Genomic DNA, 18,515 nt, shown 5'->3' with positions numbered 1-18,515 from the left:
AACACCCTGGTTTAGCTAGATGGCGGGTCACATGATAACTTTGATATGCAGAGTTCAAGAGATTCCTTCTGTATTAGTTTTATAACTTTGATCAGTGGCAATTTGCATTTAACATAGTAAATATATAACTGTAAGAAAAAACTTTAGTTGGTAATCTTTTGAAATAAACCAAAACTTACTTCCTGATTTGTACATGGAAAAATCTCTCATGGAATTTCTGAGCTCACTGGAATTTCTTTTAGATCGTGATGCTTATAAATGAGAATCCTCTGCTGGCAGAAGAGGCAGCACTGAATAAATGCTACAAGGTGATGGATTTGATTTGTGAGAAATGTATGAAGCAAAGAGACATGAATGAAGTCTTGGCTATGAAAATGCATTACATCAGCTGTATCTTTCAGAAATGCATTAACTTCTTAAAAGATGGAGAGAATAAACTGGACACTCTAATCAAAAGGTACTGTTTTTACCATGTCATGTATAAAATACACTCAAATGGATAATGTTTTATTATCTGAAGCCTTATTATAGATTTAAAAATTAAGCGTTTTAGGAACAATTGTTATTGTTGGGATAACATTTAGTCTGCAAGAAACAAAGGACAATATTATACTTAGATTGAGTGATTATTTCAATCTGTACTCTTTACAACAATGCTTTTGTTACCCCCAATTATAGGTGAGGAATCTGAGGTTTGGAGAGGTTAAATAGCATGTGTAAGATCATACAGCTGGAAAGTGGCCCTAATTTGAGGGGGGATAGGTAGGCTATGCCATAGGTGGCTGCTCTGGATTCATAATGGCACTCAGTATATCTCCCTTCCTATACCTGGGAGAGCTGGTGTTACCCTTGTTCTCTGACCACCAGGGGTTAAATTCTCCAATAGTTTTACTGAGAAAAGTGAACTAAGTCAGAAGGGTGTGACTTGATGAGAGTTTTCATTCTTTGTACAAATAACTGACGTGGTAATAAGTAACTAGCTAATCTGACAACAGCGTTTAGTGTGTTTTATGATAGGGGTCATATAAATACCTCGCCCGGTCCCTAAGCCTGATAAGGCCTAGACTAACATGCAGGTAGAACAGAAATTTGAATTGAGTCTATCATCATGATTTGAAGAGGCAATGAAACTCTTAAGTAGCAAAGAAGAAACTACTAAATTTCATGGGTTCAGCTGGGAGGAGATGCTTAGTGATTCAACTCCAGTTACTTTTTTGAAAATATCTTTCAGCTTGTTAAGAGGCCGAGCTTCTGATGGCTTTCCGATATACCAAGAAAAGATCATTAGAGAAAGTATCAGAAAATTTCCTTACTGTGAAGCTACCCTCCTCCAGCAGCTGGTGCGAAGCATTGCTCCGGTTGAAATTGTAAGGTTCCTCATAACTAAGTTAACTCTGTCAGTAAGACCTAATTACCATATTTTGTACAATTAAAGGCAGGTTCTCTTTAGCATGAATTATTTATTTAATAAAGAAACAATTATTTTAGAAATTTTTTTTTTTTCCTTCTACTTGAGGAAGATTCACCCTGAGCTAACATCTGTGCCAGTCTTCTTCTATTTCATATGTGGGTCACTGCCGCAGCACGACCACCAATGATTGGTATAGGTCCGAGCCTGGGAACCAAACCCAGGCTGCTAAAGCAGAGCGTGCTGAACTTAACCACTAGGCCATGGGGTTTGCCCCTATTTTAGAAAATTTTGAGGAGCAAATGTGGAAATAGATTTGCCTCTTAACCCTATTGCTGTTTATCCATTTCCCCTCTCTCGATCCTTTTCTTCCATTTATATAGCTCATGGTTTAATAAACAATATTTCCCTATGTTGGAATGTAGATGGTTATAGTGGAAACTGAATTTTAAATATCTCTGTGAAACCTGTAAAGGTGGGTACACATGCGTTATGTAATACAGATACACACATGTCACTTGTAGCTTGTGAAAAACCAGTACAAAGTCCTGCAGTAGATGAAAGAATTGATTGTCAGGTTGATGGTCTCCGGTCAGTGGGGATGTGAAGGGATGAGTCATGGAAGGCTCATTGTATGTCCTGATAAACAATCTCCACGTATGTACCAGCTTCTTGTATTCTGCCTTAATGCCTCTGTTTGTAAATTTTCCATACTTAAAAAAAATCTGTTTATACTTCCCAGCTAGGGGAAGTGAATTTTGTTAACTTTATTATCTGTTGTTTGAATTACTTACTGCCTTTTTGTTGTATACTTATTGAAGAAGTATTTTGTAAGGCACTCCCTGCCTTCCCTATTTTGAGTAGGTTTCTGTTCACCTCATCTACACCAGTCATCCGTTTATACATTTCAATCAAATCCTTTATCAGCCTTTGTCTGTTAGGCAAGAAGTTGATCCTGACGCTAGTTCCATCCATGGCTTCCTCCCTCCCTCTGGCAATTTCAATTCTTCTTTGCCTCTTCTAGGCTGTTATAGCATTCTCAGTGTGAAAACTCAGGGCTAGAAATGGGTTCCAGGTGCTCCTGTATACATTAAGACTTTACCTATTCAGAACTGTGAAATAAGAAAGACCTGAGCAGACAAGCTAATCTCATTAAGTTCATGCATCGATTTATGCATGAGAGCTCTCCATGATTTCACACAGAGAGTCTTTACCCTTATTTTAATATACTTGGCTACTTGGGGTTTAAGCTTGTGAAAGATTAAAGTTAGCAAATTATGAGAGTGATTTATCAATTGTGAATGTGTTTTGGTTGCACATATCAAATGCCAACCAACCATGAATTAAATAGATAAGGGTTTGTTTATTCACATATACTCAGAAGCCCAAAGGTAGGCAGACCAGATCTGGCACAGTGGCTCAAAAATGGATTGGTGGGGGGCCGGCCCTGTTGCCAAGTGGTTAGAGTTCCTCACGTCTGCTTTGGTGGCCTGGGTTTTTGGGTTCGGATTCCAGGCGTGGACCTACTACTCCGCTCCTCGGCCACACTGTGGGGGCATCCCACATACAAAATGGAGGAAGATTGGCGCAGATGTTAGCTCGGGGCTAATCTTCCTCAGGCAAAAAAAAAGAGGAAGATTGCCAGTGGATGTTAGCTCAGGGTAATTCTTCCTCACCAAAAGAAAAAAAAGGAGTGGGGACCCAAACACTTTCCTATTTTTCCACCCAATATTTCTTAGCTGTATAAATTATCGTACTTATGCTTATGACCTCATGATTGCAAGGCATCTGATGCTCTTCCTCCAAGCTCACATTCCTATCCCAGGCAGGCAAGAAAAGGAAAGAGGTTTATAGCTGGAAAGCATAAGGTCTCCCACAAACCCTCTGTCTGTGCCACATGGCCACTCTTAACTGCACAGGCGTCTGGGGAAATGCATATTTTTGGCTGGTCTAAACACTGCTGCTCTGAACAAAATTATACTTCTTTTAGTAAAGAAGTTGGGGGAATGGCTATCAGAGAGGCAACTAGCGGTGGCTGCGATGGGGTATTTCCAGCACTAATAAGTGGTAGCTGACATTCTACCTTCAAAAGGGAAAACAGAAAAACTGAAAATAGCAGCACAGAGTACTTAAAAAAATCAAAGCAGGTTAGTGTAGGGGTCACAATTCATCTTGGTCCTATATCATAGAATAGCATAGTTAGAGTTCATGGAGTATAGTGATTAATGTTTATCCTAGTGATCTGAGTCATTGAGAAAAGATTTATTAATAAAGATAAGATAGTATTTAATGCATTTTAGAAAAACTTCTCGCTTTAAAAATTTTTGTTCTTTAAGAGTTGTATGTTCTTCTTTCTGGAAAACTTTATCTGGAAGAGTTGTGGTTATGAGTGTCCCAGATAGCCATTGTTTCCTACCTAATGGGTTTCGTTATACTGCAAGTTCATAAGCTTCTGAAGCAATGCTAACCTCTTCCCGTAACATGGTGGTTCTCACAGCTTGCTGCCATGACGAGCACGTAAGGCACTTTCTGACAGTGCTGATGTCTAGACCCTCCTGCACAGGTTTTTTGTTTTTTTTTGTGGGGAAGATTGGCCCTGAGCTAACGTCTGTTGCCAACATTCCTCTTTTCGCTTGAGGAAGATTGTCCCTGAGCTAACATCTGTGCCAGTCTTCCTCTATTTTTGTATGTGGGACGCCACCACAGCATGGCTTGATGAGCGATGTGCAGGTCCATGCCTGGGATCCAAACCCGCAAACCCCAGGCCGTTGAAGCAGAGTGCACAAACTTAACCACTGTGTCACTGGGCCAGCTCCCCTCCTGCACAGGTTTTGATTCTCTCTGCCTAGTGTGGAACTCTGGCTTCTGTGTGTCACAAAGTTCAGCAGGAAGTGTGAGGCTTGGCTACATTTAAGAAATGTTGTTCCAGCAGTATAACAAATTATACTGTTAGAGATACTTTGCTTTATCAGTTGATAGTGTATATTTTAACTTCTGGAAGGCTAGCTAATGTCTCTGATTTTATAGGATACATGGAATAAAGCATCCTGTTAGTTTTTAGGCTGAATATCTTCCATGGGAAGAGCTCTGATGCCTAAACAGATTCTTATTTGACAAAGTAGATGGCGAGATTTTATATAGCAAGAGAGTTTTTGTCACCCCATGGTGACTAGGAAGATTCCATGTGGTTACTCAGCTGTACCATCAGTTTTTTTCTGAAGCAATAGTTTACGTTAACAGCCATGCTAGTTTGACCTTTGGTTACATCCGTGAGAATGTTACTGTGTTCTGACTCTCACAAGAGTCCCATTTTGGGGGAAATTTTGAACATATCTCAGTCACTTTTGTGAAAAAATATCTGAACATGGAAATGTAATTGTTGTAAAGTCTGTTGAATATATTGTACTCTGTTGATTTGTGGACCAGGCTATCTGATCCAGTACTCTACTTTTGAGGCAAAAGAATTCTATAGATTAATAAGTGTTCAGTGTAACATTAAGTACCAGTAATTCTCTAACTGTTAGTATATCTCAGAATTACCTGAGGTAATGTTGGTACATGGACCACATCCTTAGAGATTCTAACTTGGAAGGTATGAGATGGCAGCATTGATCTGAATTTTTAACAAGTTATCTGATGCGCACCATCGTTTGAGCACAACTGCCATAGACCTTTATTCTTGATGAAATTATTAACTTAAATATCTAGTATCTGAGGTTTCATTTCATCTATTTTTTTTTCTCACCATTATACTATCTTCATTCCAAAAGAAAATTCTTAGCACTTTAACATGAAAAGAAACCCAGTCATTATTATTTGTTTTCAGGAGGCACATGACAGTTTCAAAATGAGTGCTACTTTAAAAATACTTCTTAAATCTTTTGAGTGTTTTGTTTGACTATCTTGAGTATACAGAACAGTATAAAACAATGTTTCAAGGTGGTATTTGTAAAGCTCTATTATGTACAATTTTAAGATAATATTAAATATTCTTAGGAAGAAAAAGCAAATACTCAAGTGAAAATTAATTAAAATTATGAAAATTGGCAAAATTTTAGTTGGGAATAAATAAGTAAATTTGAAAAACCCAGAAACAAGAACTGTTGGGAGTAAGACAGCTGTTGCATATATCATACTCTGTTGATTTGTGGACCTGTAATTATTTTTGCTTGCTCTAACGAAGTTTTAATAGCATCATCTCAGACAGGTAAATATTCACCCTTATAATTTTCTACATAAAAAATTTTTATAAATCCTCATTAGCAACCGATTCTAATTTTCAGTAGCCCTATAATAATTTTCATGCTTTTGGTTTTTCTTAATACCCTCATGCAATCACATGTCTATCTCTAATTAAAGAGTTTGGAACATTTCAATAATAGAGGTGATAATTTTTAACTGTTAGAATTGCAGACCCACATCAAGTAAATAGTTTTAAATATATAAAGTCTTTAAAATACTTAAATTACACCAAAATTTTAAGAATTAAGTTTGTCTTATGAATTATCCCATAGAATATGTATATTGTCTTGATGTCAATTCTCAGAAGAAAATTCCACCCTGAGTTCCTTGTCCTATATCTGAAATCTTTGTGGGCTTATTAAATAATCCTAATTGAAAAATACTTTCATTCTAGAATAGGACCAATTTTTTCTGTTTAAATATTTTGATCCATGACTTACCTCCCATTTACTTTGTGTAGAAAGAGGTATACTTAAAAGAGTATTTATCATTTTGTCATAGATGAAGTCTGTGTAATCTCTAGCCTTAATTATTTTGTCACTTGTGTGTCTGCTTGTAGACAACATGGTTCATGGAGTGTCGGCTCTGTAGTCTTTGCATGGTGATTTCAGAGTGCTTTTTCTCCTCTGTATACCCACTCTAGGGTTCTGACCCCACTGCATTCTCTGTACTTACCCAAGCCATCACGGGTCAGGTGGGTTTTGTGGATGTTGAATTTTGCACTACCTGCGGAGAAAAGGGAGCAAGTAAAAGATGCTCGGTATGCAAAATGGTAAGAATGAAGTTCTTTTAAGTTCATTGACATCTAGTTTAGATTTCATCCAAGTTGATGATTGAGTTTTAATATTCTGTAAATATAATGATTGACATTAGTTTTCTAATAAATTCTGGTACATTAGGTATACATTAGATATAAAGTATTATATCTAACACTTAAAAGTAATTTTGGAAAAGAGCTACGAGATAAATGTAGTTCTATGCCCTATCTTCTGCCAAACTCCCAGGCTGCCCCACCTGCTATGCTGACCACCCCAAAGAAAGAAAGAATATGAGTGAATGAGTGAATGAATGAATGACTATGAGAAAAGAAGAGAAAGATTATCTGTAGGGGACTGAGGCTGGTGCAGATATAAGAACCTAGAATAGGACAATTTATAAATATGCAATCTTAAATCTTCTGATGTTGACTTTAACTACAATCTCTTCACCTACTCTTCCTTGTAAAATGACAACTCCCTTCTGTCACCAATCTTTAAGTTCTCTGGACTATACAACCCACTTCTGCCAGAATTATCTTTGTAAAGGGCATATCTATTTGTGTTCTCCTCACATTCAGATATTACATACATGTATGTGTCTGTTCATTCACTTTACCCTGTAGATAATGTTAATTTCCTGTTATTTTTAAGGTTGAAGTTATTGAGCATATTCTGCTGTAACCTATCACATTCTGTTGTAACCTACTTCTCCAGCTTCATTTCCTTTAATTACTTGCTTCTCTGAGCCTCAGTTTCCTTATGTGTGAAATGGGGCTAGAGGTGTGAGAATTAAATGAGACCATCTATATTGGTTAACTCTTCCTGCATATAAAAACACTCCAAAATTCAATACTTAAAACAACAATCATTTATTATTTGTCCCATGTTTGTGGTTGGCTAGGGCACTTCTAATCCAGGTGTCTCTCATCCTCTTTGGACCAGCAGGCCAGGCTGAGCATGTTCTCATGGTGATGGCAGAGGTAAAAGTGGGCAGGTAGAAACACATGAGGTCTCCTGAGGTCTAGCCTTGAAATTGCCATGCGGTCTCATTCCTTTGGCCAAAATAAGTCACATGGCCAAATTTAAAGTCAATTCTCTTCCCCTTCAGTGAAAATAACTTTGAAATCACATGGGAAAGCATATGGATGCAGGGAAGAGTGAAGAATTGGGATGGGTAGTACAATCTACATCATCTATGTATAAGGGCCTAGCACAGTGCTTGGCATATAATCTTTCAAAAATCTAAGCTCCATTTACACAAACTTCTTGCTGTCCTTGAATATATCCTTCACTGGCCTATTCCTGCATTTTTGTACAAAGTATTCCCTCCACCCTGAAAGCTTCTTTTCCATTTCTCTGTCTACTGATTCCCTCCAGCTAGAGTGAGTCACTGCTTCCTCTGTGCTCCCACTGCTGCTATATTCTGTAGTAGGATATGAATCATGTTTTTAGGTGTCTGCCTCCCTCCCTGCTGCCACATCCTGCTCTTTCTTGACCCTAGCTTCCTCTGGGACAACAACTGTATCTTCCTTGTCATTGTACTGTACCAATTCTGGCCCATAGTAGGTTCTTAAGTCATTCGTTGGAGTCTTTGGTAGACCATTTGTTGTATATCCATTATTGTTACAAAGTATAAGCTAAAATTACAAATATAAATCAGTACACATCCACACATCATGGTTTTAAAATAAAGTATAGAAAACAATATTTTTACAGCATAGTTCTTATTTTAATGTCATAATTGGAAAATCATGCAATCACAGCTCTTGAAATGAAAATAAACCTACACTTGCTTTCAGGTAATATATTGCGATCAAACCTGCCAGAAAACACACTGGTTTGCACATAAGAAAATCTGTAAGAATCTCAAGGACCTTTATGAGAAGCAACAATTGGAGGCTGCCAAAGAAAAGAGTGAAGAGGAGAACAGTATGTATACAAAGACCGAGCTTACACTGCTTCTCAGTGGGGAGAGGAATGATAGATATTAAACCAGGGCACACAGGAACTGAGTCTTCTCTGGGGACCAAGGAAGCTTGGGGATGACCAACATGAGGATCACACTTGAGCTCAAATGTGTCACTATTTTGAGTCCTTGAGATACTGTATAGAATATAGTTAGCCTAGATGTCCTGGAAAACAAAAGACATAAAATTCTGAGGAATGTAGTTTATTCCACATTCTACATTCTGACACTCGAAACTGCCCTCGGAACGATGGGACTCTGAATGAGTTATTTGTTTACATTCTGCTCACAAAGGATTTTAAGGTTTTTGAATAAGAAAATAATTAAATTTCCCCTAATAGCTACCCAAAGATTTTAAGTTTTGGAAACCTTTAGATGTCTTAATTATAAAACTGTAGGTGAAATGACAGAGTAAATTTATAAATTACAAATTAAATTGCAGATCTAACGCACAGATTAAATTGCTACAAGCGTCAGGGCAGTGAATTCCATGTTATTTTTCCTCTCGCTCCCTCATGAAGTGTATGACTCATTTTCTTCAGAAACAGTGAGTTGCTTCAGCGATGATTCACATATTGGAGAAGAGAACCATCTCACTCCTATGCCCCACCCCAGAGAATATATCGTACATTCTGGGGCGTGCACGTAGTTTGAAAAAGTTGCCCAGGTGACTCTGATACTAAGCACTTCCACCTCCAGCCCTCAAGCAACCGTGTCTCCTTTACCACCTGCTTGAGAAATGCTATTACTAGGATTGAATGATTTGTACAAAATTAAATTCATACAGCATTAAATTGTGTAAGTAAATTGTTGAGAGAATAGTGAGGCTTTCTCCTGTTTTCTGGACCAAACTTCTATATCCTGTGTGTTAAGGGCAGTGAATAACAGCTGGCCGTGTACTAAACAAGCCGTGTGAGAGAATCGGATTGTTGATAGAATGGGAACTCCCAGTTGCTAGCATCAGCACATGCCACGCTATTCTAAATGTTACAAACCCTTTATTCTCCGCAAGCGTAGCATCGGCTTTATTATCCCCCACTTTATAGATAAGGAAACAATCTTGTTCAGGCAGTTACCTACCCAAGGACATCACGCTAATTCATGGCAAACTGTATTCAAATGCAGATTTTTGTCAGATCCCAGAAAACAATCCTGATTCCAAGGCCTGGCTTTGCAGCCAGAGGCCTTCGTTCAAATGCTAGTTCTGCTGCTTTACTAGCTGTGAAACTGAGCAAGGTACAAACCCCTCTTTTCTCAGTTTCCCCATTTGTAAAATAATCATAATAGAGATAATAATCTACCTCATGTGGTTGCTATGACGAGTAAATAATTTAGTACACATAAAACACTTAGAAGAGTGTCTGCCACATGGTAGGAACAAAATTACTATTTTTATTCTTTTTCTCAGATGGCAAACTCGATGTCAATTCTAATTGTGTTAATGAAGAGCAGCCGGAGGCTGAAAGAGGAATCGCTCAAGAGGATAGCAGTCCTAAAGATTCTGTGGAAGGAGAGAAGGAATCTCTTCAGAGTGATGCTGGGTTGCAGTGCTTACAGGATGCTACTGCAGGTCCACAGGCGTCTGAGGAGTAAAAGGCAGAACAAGTGCCAGCATGGATGGTCCTCACCCTGGCAGGTAGCTGGAAAACTCATGTGACTGTGTCCTCATTGCCTTGTGACACCTGCATGGCACTGTGGCATGATTTCATAGAATAGATGCTTTCCAGCAAAGCTCTGTCTAGTATGCCCTAATTTCCTCCTAATTTCTGTTCTATAATTGGACAGATATTCCTAGGGAAAAAAATTTTTTTCAAAATAGAGAGAAATATTTCTATTCCCTTTCTGAGGTCACCTTTCCAGCAATTGTTCTCAAAAGAATATACATTCCCTTAAAGAAGAAATGTAAGCTCTAGGGAACAAAGGGGCAAGCAGAACAGGTGTAAGAGAGAAGAAAGAAAAATTTTATAGCCACAAAGATGGGTAGTTAAAAGAATCATAAGTTATATGTGAATAAAATGCATATAAATAGCATTTACAAAAGTGAAGTTCTACTTATTAGGATGTAATGAAATGAAGAAAAGCTGTATGTTAAAGGGTCTTTGCCAGAGTTCAGCTAATTTTAGTTTTCTATAGAAATTATCCTGAGCTCTCTGAACTTGATGTAGTTCCTGCAGTGATGTTTTATCTGCAGCATTTGTACCTTCACAAATGTCAAGTCCTCCAGAAGGAACCAAGGCATAGCCAAAGTTATCTCAGTATGTGCATTAAAAAAGATGTTTAATGAAATTTTTGATTAAATAATGACTAAACATACTGGGTCCACAATTACTGTAAAACTAATTCATGTGCCATATTACACTTGAAAGGCTGACTTTTATCTTCCTATATGCTTTTCATGTGGCTCTTCCCGTCCAGAAACGGATTTATAACTGTCATTTTATAGAATGTTCTGGCATCAGTTTTTAGTGTATGTAGTATTTAAACAGAGCTGAAGTGTGATAGCTGAAGATAGTGCTTTGTTTCCGAGTTTCCTGTGTTGATTATAAAATAAATTGTACCTATTATATAACCAGCTCACATCTTGTTTCATAGTTTATTGCTGTTAGAGGGTAGCAAATATTAGAGAAATATTAGAGAACTTAACAAATATTAGGAAACTTAGCAAACATTTGAGAACAAAGTAATAATTATTTTAATATGTGCAATTGTGAATTAAAATGCCTAGAATCCTTACCTGACTTCCGTGTTCACATTCTTCTGTCTTACTGGTTCTCCTCTTCCTTACACTCAGTTGCTTCTTTCCCAGCACCAACACGTACATCTTCTGCACACCTTACACCACGCTCCAGGAAGACTTCATGTGAGTAAATTCAATGTTAAGGGTTAACTGGGTAGGAATTCAGCAGGCAGATTTTATCTGAACTTGTCAGTCATGACAAGCCTTCCTTCATTCATCAAGGTACCTCGTTTACACACACATAAACATTTTTCTTTGGATAGTAAAATAGTCCTCCCAGACCACCCTCTCCCACAAATATGTTTTTTACCTGAGTTCCCCTTTCTAATATTTTTTGTGATTGTGTTATCATCATTCTGTGTTATCACCATGTCCCTGTCTTTGGATACCATAGAGAGTTGTGAAAAAGCAGAAGGAAATAGGAAAATCAAGAGATGTGGCAACGCAGAGGTAATTTTCCTCCTCATTGAAATGAAAGCTAATACGAATCGGATCTGTAACATAGTTATGATGGCATAAATAGGAACATTTATGTTGGACAAAGAGGACTTCAGGTATAAGCCATGTCAATATCAAAATTTTCCATGGGTGTATTTCAGGGAAGGGGTTGTCAGAAAATGAAGATGAAGAGAAAATTGGATTGGTTCTGATTATAATCCCTTCCTTTGTCGTAAATAACCTAAAATAGATGTTTCCATTACAATACCATCAAAACAGATGGTCATCTGGTTATTCTTTTTCTTTAGCATGTTGAATTGTTTTCAGTATGCTATCAAGAAACTTTTCTCAAACAGAAGTAGGACCTAAAGGATTAGAATAGTCTTACTGTTCCAATATGTCTTATACCTAGAGCTGATGTAATAGAATATTAAATTGGCCAGAGGGGGTATTAGGAAATTGGATTCTGTTTTTTGATTCAATAGGTAATAATAATAGCTAACAGTGCAAGTTACTGTATCCCTGAAGTTATCTTGTTTAATGTTGATGACAACCCTGTGAATTAGACTTTATTTTTATCCCCATAGCACCGATGAGGAAGTTAAAGTCTAAGGAGGTCAACTAACTTATCCAAAAGTGCAGAGCTGGGATGCAGCGAGGTCTGCAGTTTTGACTGCTACGTTGTATGCTCTTAATATGCTACCTTCACTATAGTATCTCTGCAGACATAAGATAATGGAGCTCTGAAGACAAGCTGTTATTTTATAGGATGTAGTGGATATTCCCTAGGCCCTTGAAAAGATGACTAGTTTTAGTCATCCATCATGTATATGAGTTTACTTGAGTTTTAGTATTATAAGATAGTAAACTTAATAGAAATTCTTAAAGTAGATATACTTGCAGTGTTTTTATCTCCTCTGGATCTCATCTCCCCTGCTTCTGAAGGAAATCAGTGCCCTTCTTTAGTGGGAACTATACGTCTTCCCATTCAAGTGGTTTTATAGTTGCTGCCAGTAGTAGTGACCTGCTTCCGTGGCCACAACTGGGCCAGTCAGAGCCCTTCCCAGAGATTTTACATTCCTGACGCTGAAGAGGGGAGGCTTTGTGTGTGTGTGTGTGTGTGTGTGTGTGTGTGTACATGGACGTGCGTGCGTGCGTGTGTGTGTGTGTGTGTGTGTGTGTGTGTGTGTGTGTTTCTCCCTTGGGACAACGATAAATTACAGAGATTCGGTTCCAGAGCTATCAGAACTGTCATGTGGAAGCGCCTGAGAGAATGCAGCCATTGAGCAGACACGGGCAGGAGAGGGCTAGAGGGGGGATACTGTTTGAGCTGTTGAATCTACTGGGCTCTGACACAGTCTGCACTGGGTTTATGTGGTTTGGTTACATGAGCAAATTTCACATTTGGATTTCTATAAATTAGAACCAAAGAATCCTTATTAATACATCTTGTGACAACGAGAAAACAAATCGAACCAAATTTTAAAAGTTAAATACATATAAATATAGCTAAAAGGAAAATGAAGGCATATAATTTAAATTTTTGAGATTTATATACTCAGAAAAAAATATGGCAGTTCAAGTTTTGAATTAGATTGTAGTTACCATTTTGGTTGGAAAGGAAACCACCAACACAAGTGTTTTTGCATCTCTTTACCCATGTTTATTTTGGAAAAACTCATATTTGCTTGAAATCGTATGAAGATTGGTGCACATTTGTGTACACTGATAATATTGAAACATAATTTGCACAGATAAAAAGCAAGATCTTAATTTAGTAAAAAGCAAATTTCTTCTTTCTTCTCATCGTTACTTCAGTAGATAAACAGGAAATACTATTTTCCCCAAAAAGTAGCTCTAACCTAGTTCATAGAGCGGGTGTTGTATGTCTTTTAAGGACAAAGTTTTGGGTGAGATTTAAATATGAAAAAAATGATCAATCCCAGAAGAAACCATGAGAGAATTCTTTATGACTTCGGCATGAAGGAGGCCTTCCTAAATATGATACTAAACCCAGAAGCCACAAAAGGAAACAAGTTCAGCTACGTTTAAAAAATAATCTGAACACTTCTGCTTCTGGGAAGATGGAACAGATGTACTTTTCCCAATTCTTCTCACTAAGTAAAACTAAAACTTCTGGACATAATATATAAAACAAACATAAGAAGACTCTGCAGGATGGAGAGAAGAAGGCAGACTGGCTAGGGACCTTGAGATCCAGGCAATGATACTTGGTCTGTTCTCTGGGTTTTCTTTGTGCCTCATATATCCTAGACTTGAAGCTGAGGAAGCCAGCAACGTGGAAATACCAACAGCTCCAGACAAAAATAAGCACCAGCAAAAGCCTACCGGTCTGCTGCCTCTGCCCTCAAGACTGCAACGTCGACTCACACCTGAATTTCTAGCCTGCCCTGGCCTACCCTACAAATTTTGGATTTGCCAGTGCCCACAATGGCATGAGCTAATTCCTTAAAATAAATCTGTCTCTCTCTGTATATGCATATACCCTACTAGTTCTGTTTCTCCGGAGAACCCTGACTAATACAAAAGGTGTCTTAGTTTGGACTGTTATAGCAAATTACCATAGATTGGGTGGCTTTAACAGCAGACATTTATTTCTTACAGTTCTGGAGGCTGGAAATCCGAGCTCAGGGTGCCAGCACAGTTGAGTTCTTGGGGAGTGTCCTCTTCTGGTTTACAGAGGGCCGTCGTCTTGTGTGCTTGGTTCACATGGCAGAAAGAGGGCAAGCTAGCTCTCTAGCCTTTTATAAAGGTACTAATCTCCTTTCATGAGGGCTCCACCCTCATGACCTAATCACCTCTCAAAGTCCCTATCCCCATATGCCATCACATTGGGGATTAGATTTCAACATATAAATTTTGGCGGGAGGTACAGTCCTTAATGGACATAGCTGCTCTTGGGATAAGAATAACAGTATTAGCTGACATATATTGAGCACTTACTTTGAGAAAGCCACTCTACCTAACACTTTACCTATATCATCTAACTTAATCCTTGAGACTCTATGAGGTAACTATGATTATTATTTTAAATAAGATGAAATTAGAGCCTAGGGAGGTTAACTAACTTTCCAAGTAACAACTAGAAATTGGAAGAGCTAAGCTAGGTCTTTCTGATTCCAGAGCCCTGGCTTTTAGCCACTACTGCCTGTAGATTATATGTCAGGATTTTCTGTTTCCTACTCATGAGGTCTCCTGACGGATTCTGAAATAAATATACTTCCACTTGAGGCAGCTTGAATGGATCTCTATTGTTTAAAACAAAGAACTTAATTAAAACCACCCTCTCAATTGTGTGTTCCATTTTGGTAGAGTTTTAGGTTAATTAAGCAAGGATCGTGTCTTCTGTTTTGTGTTTCTCTCCAAATGGTTTTTACTACAATGTTTTCCAGTCACAGCCACTCAGTAGCCCTTCGTTTTTGAATTATTTTAAAAATATCTAATATCGAGGAGTGCATTTTAAAGCAGATCTTTTTCTTCATACAAATGAGACATTTCCATTAGTTCTCTAAAAAGGAAATTAAGTAAAATTTGCTAGCCATATTTTTGTAATTTGAATAAATTTTTTGTCCTTTTCAGTGGTTGTGAGATTAAAAATAAAATATCAGACTACACATTCTTTTACTATTCTTTTAGTAGTTTACCTGAGATTACAATATCCCATCCTCAACTTACTGCAATCTAATTAAAAATTAATACTGCTTATGCAACTTATGGGCCAGCTTAAATCTGATCCCAAATATACCATTTCCATCATGAAATGGATTGTTGCTATGCTCACCCAACATTGTTGCTTGGTGGGTCTGATAGTACACAGCTTGTGATGAGTAGCTTTGGTCAGACAGTTACTTGATGATCAGTTGTTAGGCTCTTCATACTAGGATGGATGCAGTAGCATGCCTAGAGCTGCTATTTGAACAGTGACTAGTTCTCTGCTGAAGATGGTGTAGCCTTACTCAAGAACCCTTGGAGACTGCACTGTGACTCTGTTGGAGCTTGCCAGAGACTTCACAAGGCATCCTTACCTGCCACAAATACTTCTAACACCATGGATTATGCTGGCTAGTTGTATTAGTTATTTATTGCTGTGTAACAAATTACCCTGAAACTTACCAGCTTGAAGCATCAATAAGCATTATCTCACAGTTTCTGTGAGCCAGAAACCCGGGAGCAGTTAACTGCTTGGTTCTGGCTTGGGGTTTCTCAAGAGGATGTGGTGAAGCTTTCAGCCAAGGCTCCAGTCATCTGAAGGTTTAACTGGAGCTGGAGGATCTGCTTGCAAGATGGCTCACTCGCATGGCTGTTGGCAGAAGGCCTTAGTTCCTCACTGGCTTTGGAAGGAGGCCTCAGTTCCTCACCACATGGGTCTCTCCAGAAAACTGCTTGTGTTCTCACAACATGGTAGCTGGCTTCTCACAGAATAAGTGATCCAGAAGAGAGCAAGAGAACATTTCAGTTCTTTCTATGACCAGTTTTAAGAAGCAACACACCATCACTTTTGCCTTGATAGCCACTCACCCACATCAATGCCCAAATCTCTGCTTTTTCTTTCCCCCAGCTACAACCTTCTGCCAGGGACCATACCTGAATTTTCAGACTCTGGCTGTGTAGAGAATCATAAGTGCCCACAGGTGAAAGGAGGCTATAGGTTCTCAGTGACAGTTCATTACTCCCTTTTGCTCTTTCATGTCTTACCTGTTTTGATTTCAGCCCCATTTCTACAATGTGTCTATGCTATGTGTCTATGTTACAGCGTGATAGTGTCTAAGCACCATCAGATGGAAAAAATGTCACCCTGCTTTTTATAAGCTTTTGATCTAGCTCTTTAGCTTATCTGCAGAAAACCAGCAATACATTTGGATTACCTTGAGTGTCCAGCTTTGTGTCTCAGTACCAGGCAACTGCTGTAAGCTTTTCTGGTTTCTCTTTCTTCTAGCAGCAAGCTTCTGGCTAGGTCAAGCTCAGATCATTAGCCCATACCCAGAACTGGCAAATGCCTCCAAATGTGAGAATAAAAAATAGTAGATTGGATCAATAAATTGTAATATAGTCACACAATGGAATACTATATGGCAGTGAGAATGATAGCACTATTGCTACCAGCAACAACATGAATGAATTTTACAATGTTAACTAAAAGAAGCCAGACAAAAAATAATTCAGCTTCTATAACTCCATTTATATGCCTTTCAAAAACAGACACAAGGTGTGGTTTAGAAATTAGGACAGTGATTACTTTATAAAGGGTGGGGAGTAACAGGTAATAGGACTGGTGACAGGAATGAGGAGGCTTTTAGAACGCTGAGAATGTTCTATTTCTTGATCTCGGACGCCAATTAACATAAACATGTTCATTTTTTGAAAATTTTTTGAGCTGAACACTTAAGATTTGTGTACATTTCTATATGCATTTTACTTCAACAAAATCTTAACAAAATGTAGGAATTATTTTTCATTGTTGTTTCTGTTTACATTTAAATGTTTCAAATAGTATCATAATAAATATATAATATACTGAATCACAGAGAAATTTAATATACACTGAAAACCATTAGGATTTCTAGAAATACCAGGGGTTATCTCAGTGTAATTGTGAGCATTTGAGCAGGTTCTGTGCCTTTCTCTTCAAGGTATTTTTCCTCTCGTGTTGGAACTGTGTCCCAGTTCAGAGAGGTGATAGCCATCGCTGATCTCTTCATGGACCTTACAAAAACAGCATCTTCTGGGTCATCAAACACAGTTCTGCAAAAATGGCAATTATGTCAGGAAAAAATCAATTAGACCAAAATGAATTTCTAATTTAAATGAATCAATGCCATATTTTTCTATGTTATTTGTAGTATAGTACCACTAACAAATAAGTTTTGGGCTCTACTGACAAATGACTTTCAAGATAAGTAATGCTATTTTTATTGTATATATTGTTTATTTTAAAAATAGAATATTTGAACATATTTGGGATCAGCTGTTATACAGTTTGGATCTCACACATTCATGCATTCATGTTTTAAACCAGTGTTAAATGAGATGATTAAAATATTTATAGATACCACATGCATATTAGTATTTTATGTACATTTCATTGGAAAGTTATTATTTCTCAACATTATGCTGTATTTTATAAACATTCTTGGGGATAATACTTTTCAACACAGAATCCAAAGGAAAAACTCCTAAGTGCAAAATTAAAAAAGAATGATGATTTTTAAATTCATCAATATTGATGAATTTGAAATGTTTTTCATAGTTTAATGAAGTATTTGCTTTTTAAAATGCAAATTCCAGTGGATATAAAATGTTAATAATTGCTCTCACTGAACATATTTAGAGGAACAGTAAACAAGAAAAGTAAAGACCCTCATTTGTAATAGATAATAATTCTTAGGTTTTATATTTTTATTCATTGACTCACCCTTTCATTTATTTTATTATAATAATAATATTAAAAACCTCAATATGTGAGATATGAATACACAGTTTGAACTCATTTATCACAGAAAAACATAGCAATTTTTCCCATTGAAAAATTTTCCCATCTATTGAAGAGTTAGTCATTTTTTCAATTCATTAAAATATATTTTGGGAAATGGGAATAATTTAGATGGTCAACACAATTATCAAATATTCTGATAATAAAAGTAAAGTTAAAAAAATCACTTACTTGTCTACATTATTCGCAAATGCAAAATCTAAAAAAAATACATTTCTAAATTAATATTTTTCAAATGTTTATTCAGTATTTTAAAACAATGGAACAATGCTGTAAAGGAAAAGTCTAGAGCATAGCTCTCTGGTTTTTGAGCAAGCATTTAGATGAATAGGTCAATCCATCAAATAAGTCTTGATCCTTACCCCAAATTGAAATTTTCTCTTAGATATAGTGCCTTAGGTTTACCTTAGGTTTTGAGGCAAATTCTTTAATACAATACAGATCTCAAAATTCTG

The 18,515-nt window shown here is 37.3% G+C and overlaps 2 protein-coding genes across 2 annotated transcripts in view; one reads left to right on the top strand and one right to left on the bottom strand.

Moving 5' to 3' along the window:
* ANKMY2 (ankyrin repeat and MYND domain containing 2) overlaps positions 1-11,112 on the top strand; it is a 40,356-nt gene extending 29,244 nt beyond the window's left edge. The window contains exons 6-10 of the mRNA XM_058526642.1: positions 243-457; positions 1,232-1,367; positions 6,294-6,422; positions 8,208-8,337; positions 9,783-11,112. Coding sequence (XP_058382625.1) covers positions 243-457; positions 1,232-1,367; positions 6,294-6,422; positions 8,208-8,337; positions 9,783-9,967 — 795 coding nt within the window. The 3' untranslated portion in view covers positions 9,968-11,112. The remainder of the gene's footprint in view (positions 1-242; positions 458-1,231; positions 1,368-6,293; positions 6,423-8,207; positions 8,338-9,782) is intronic.
* Positions 11,113-15,605: 4,493 nt separating this feature from the next.
* The window catches only part of LRRC72 (leucine rich repeat containing 72), a 46,292-nt gene continuing 43,382 nt past the window's right edge, over positions 15,606-18,515 (bottom strand). Inside the window, exons 9-10 of the mRNA XM_058534351.1 lie at positions 18,232-18,259; positions 15,606-17,312 (exon numbers count right to left, since the gene is read on the bottom strand). Coding sequence (XP_058390334.1) covers positions 17,147-17,312; positions 18,232-18,259 — 194 coding nt within the window. The 3' untranslated portion in view covers positions 15,606-17,146. The remainder of the gene's footprint in view (positions 17,313-18,231; positions 18,260-18,515) is intronic.

Source organism: Diceros bicornis, chromosome 3, assembly GCF_020826845.1.
Source record: "Diceros bicornis minor isolate mBicDic1 chromosome 3, mDicBic1.mat.cur, whole genome shotgun sequence".
NCBI classification, from domain to species: domain Eukaryota; kingdom Metazoa; phylum Chordata; class Mammalia; order Perissodactyla; family Rhinocerotidae; genus Diceros; species Diceros bicornis.
This window is presented reverse-complemented; position numbering and strand designations above follow the sequence as displayed.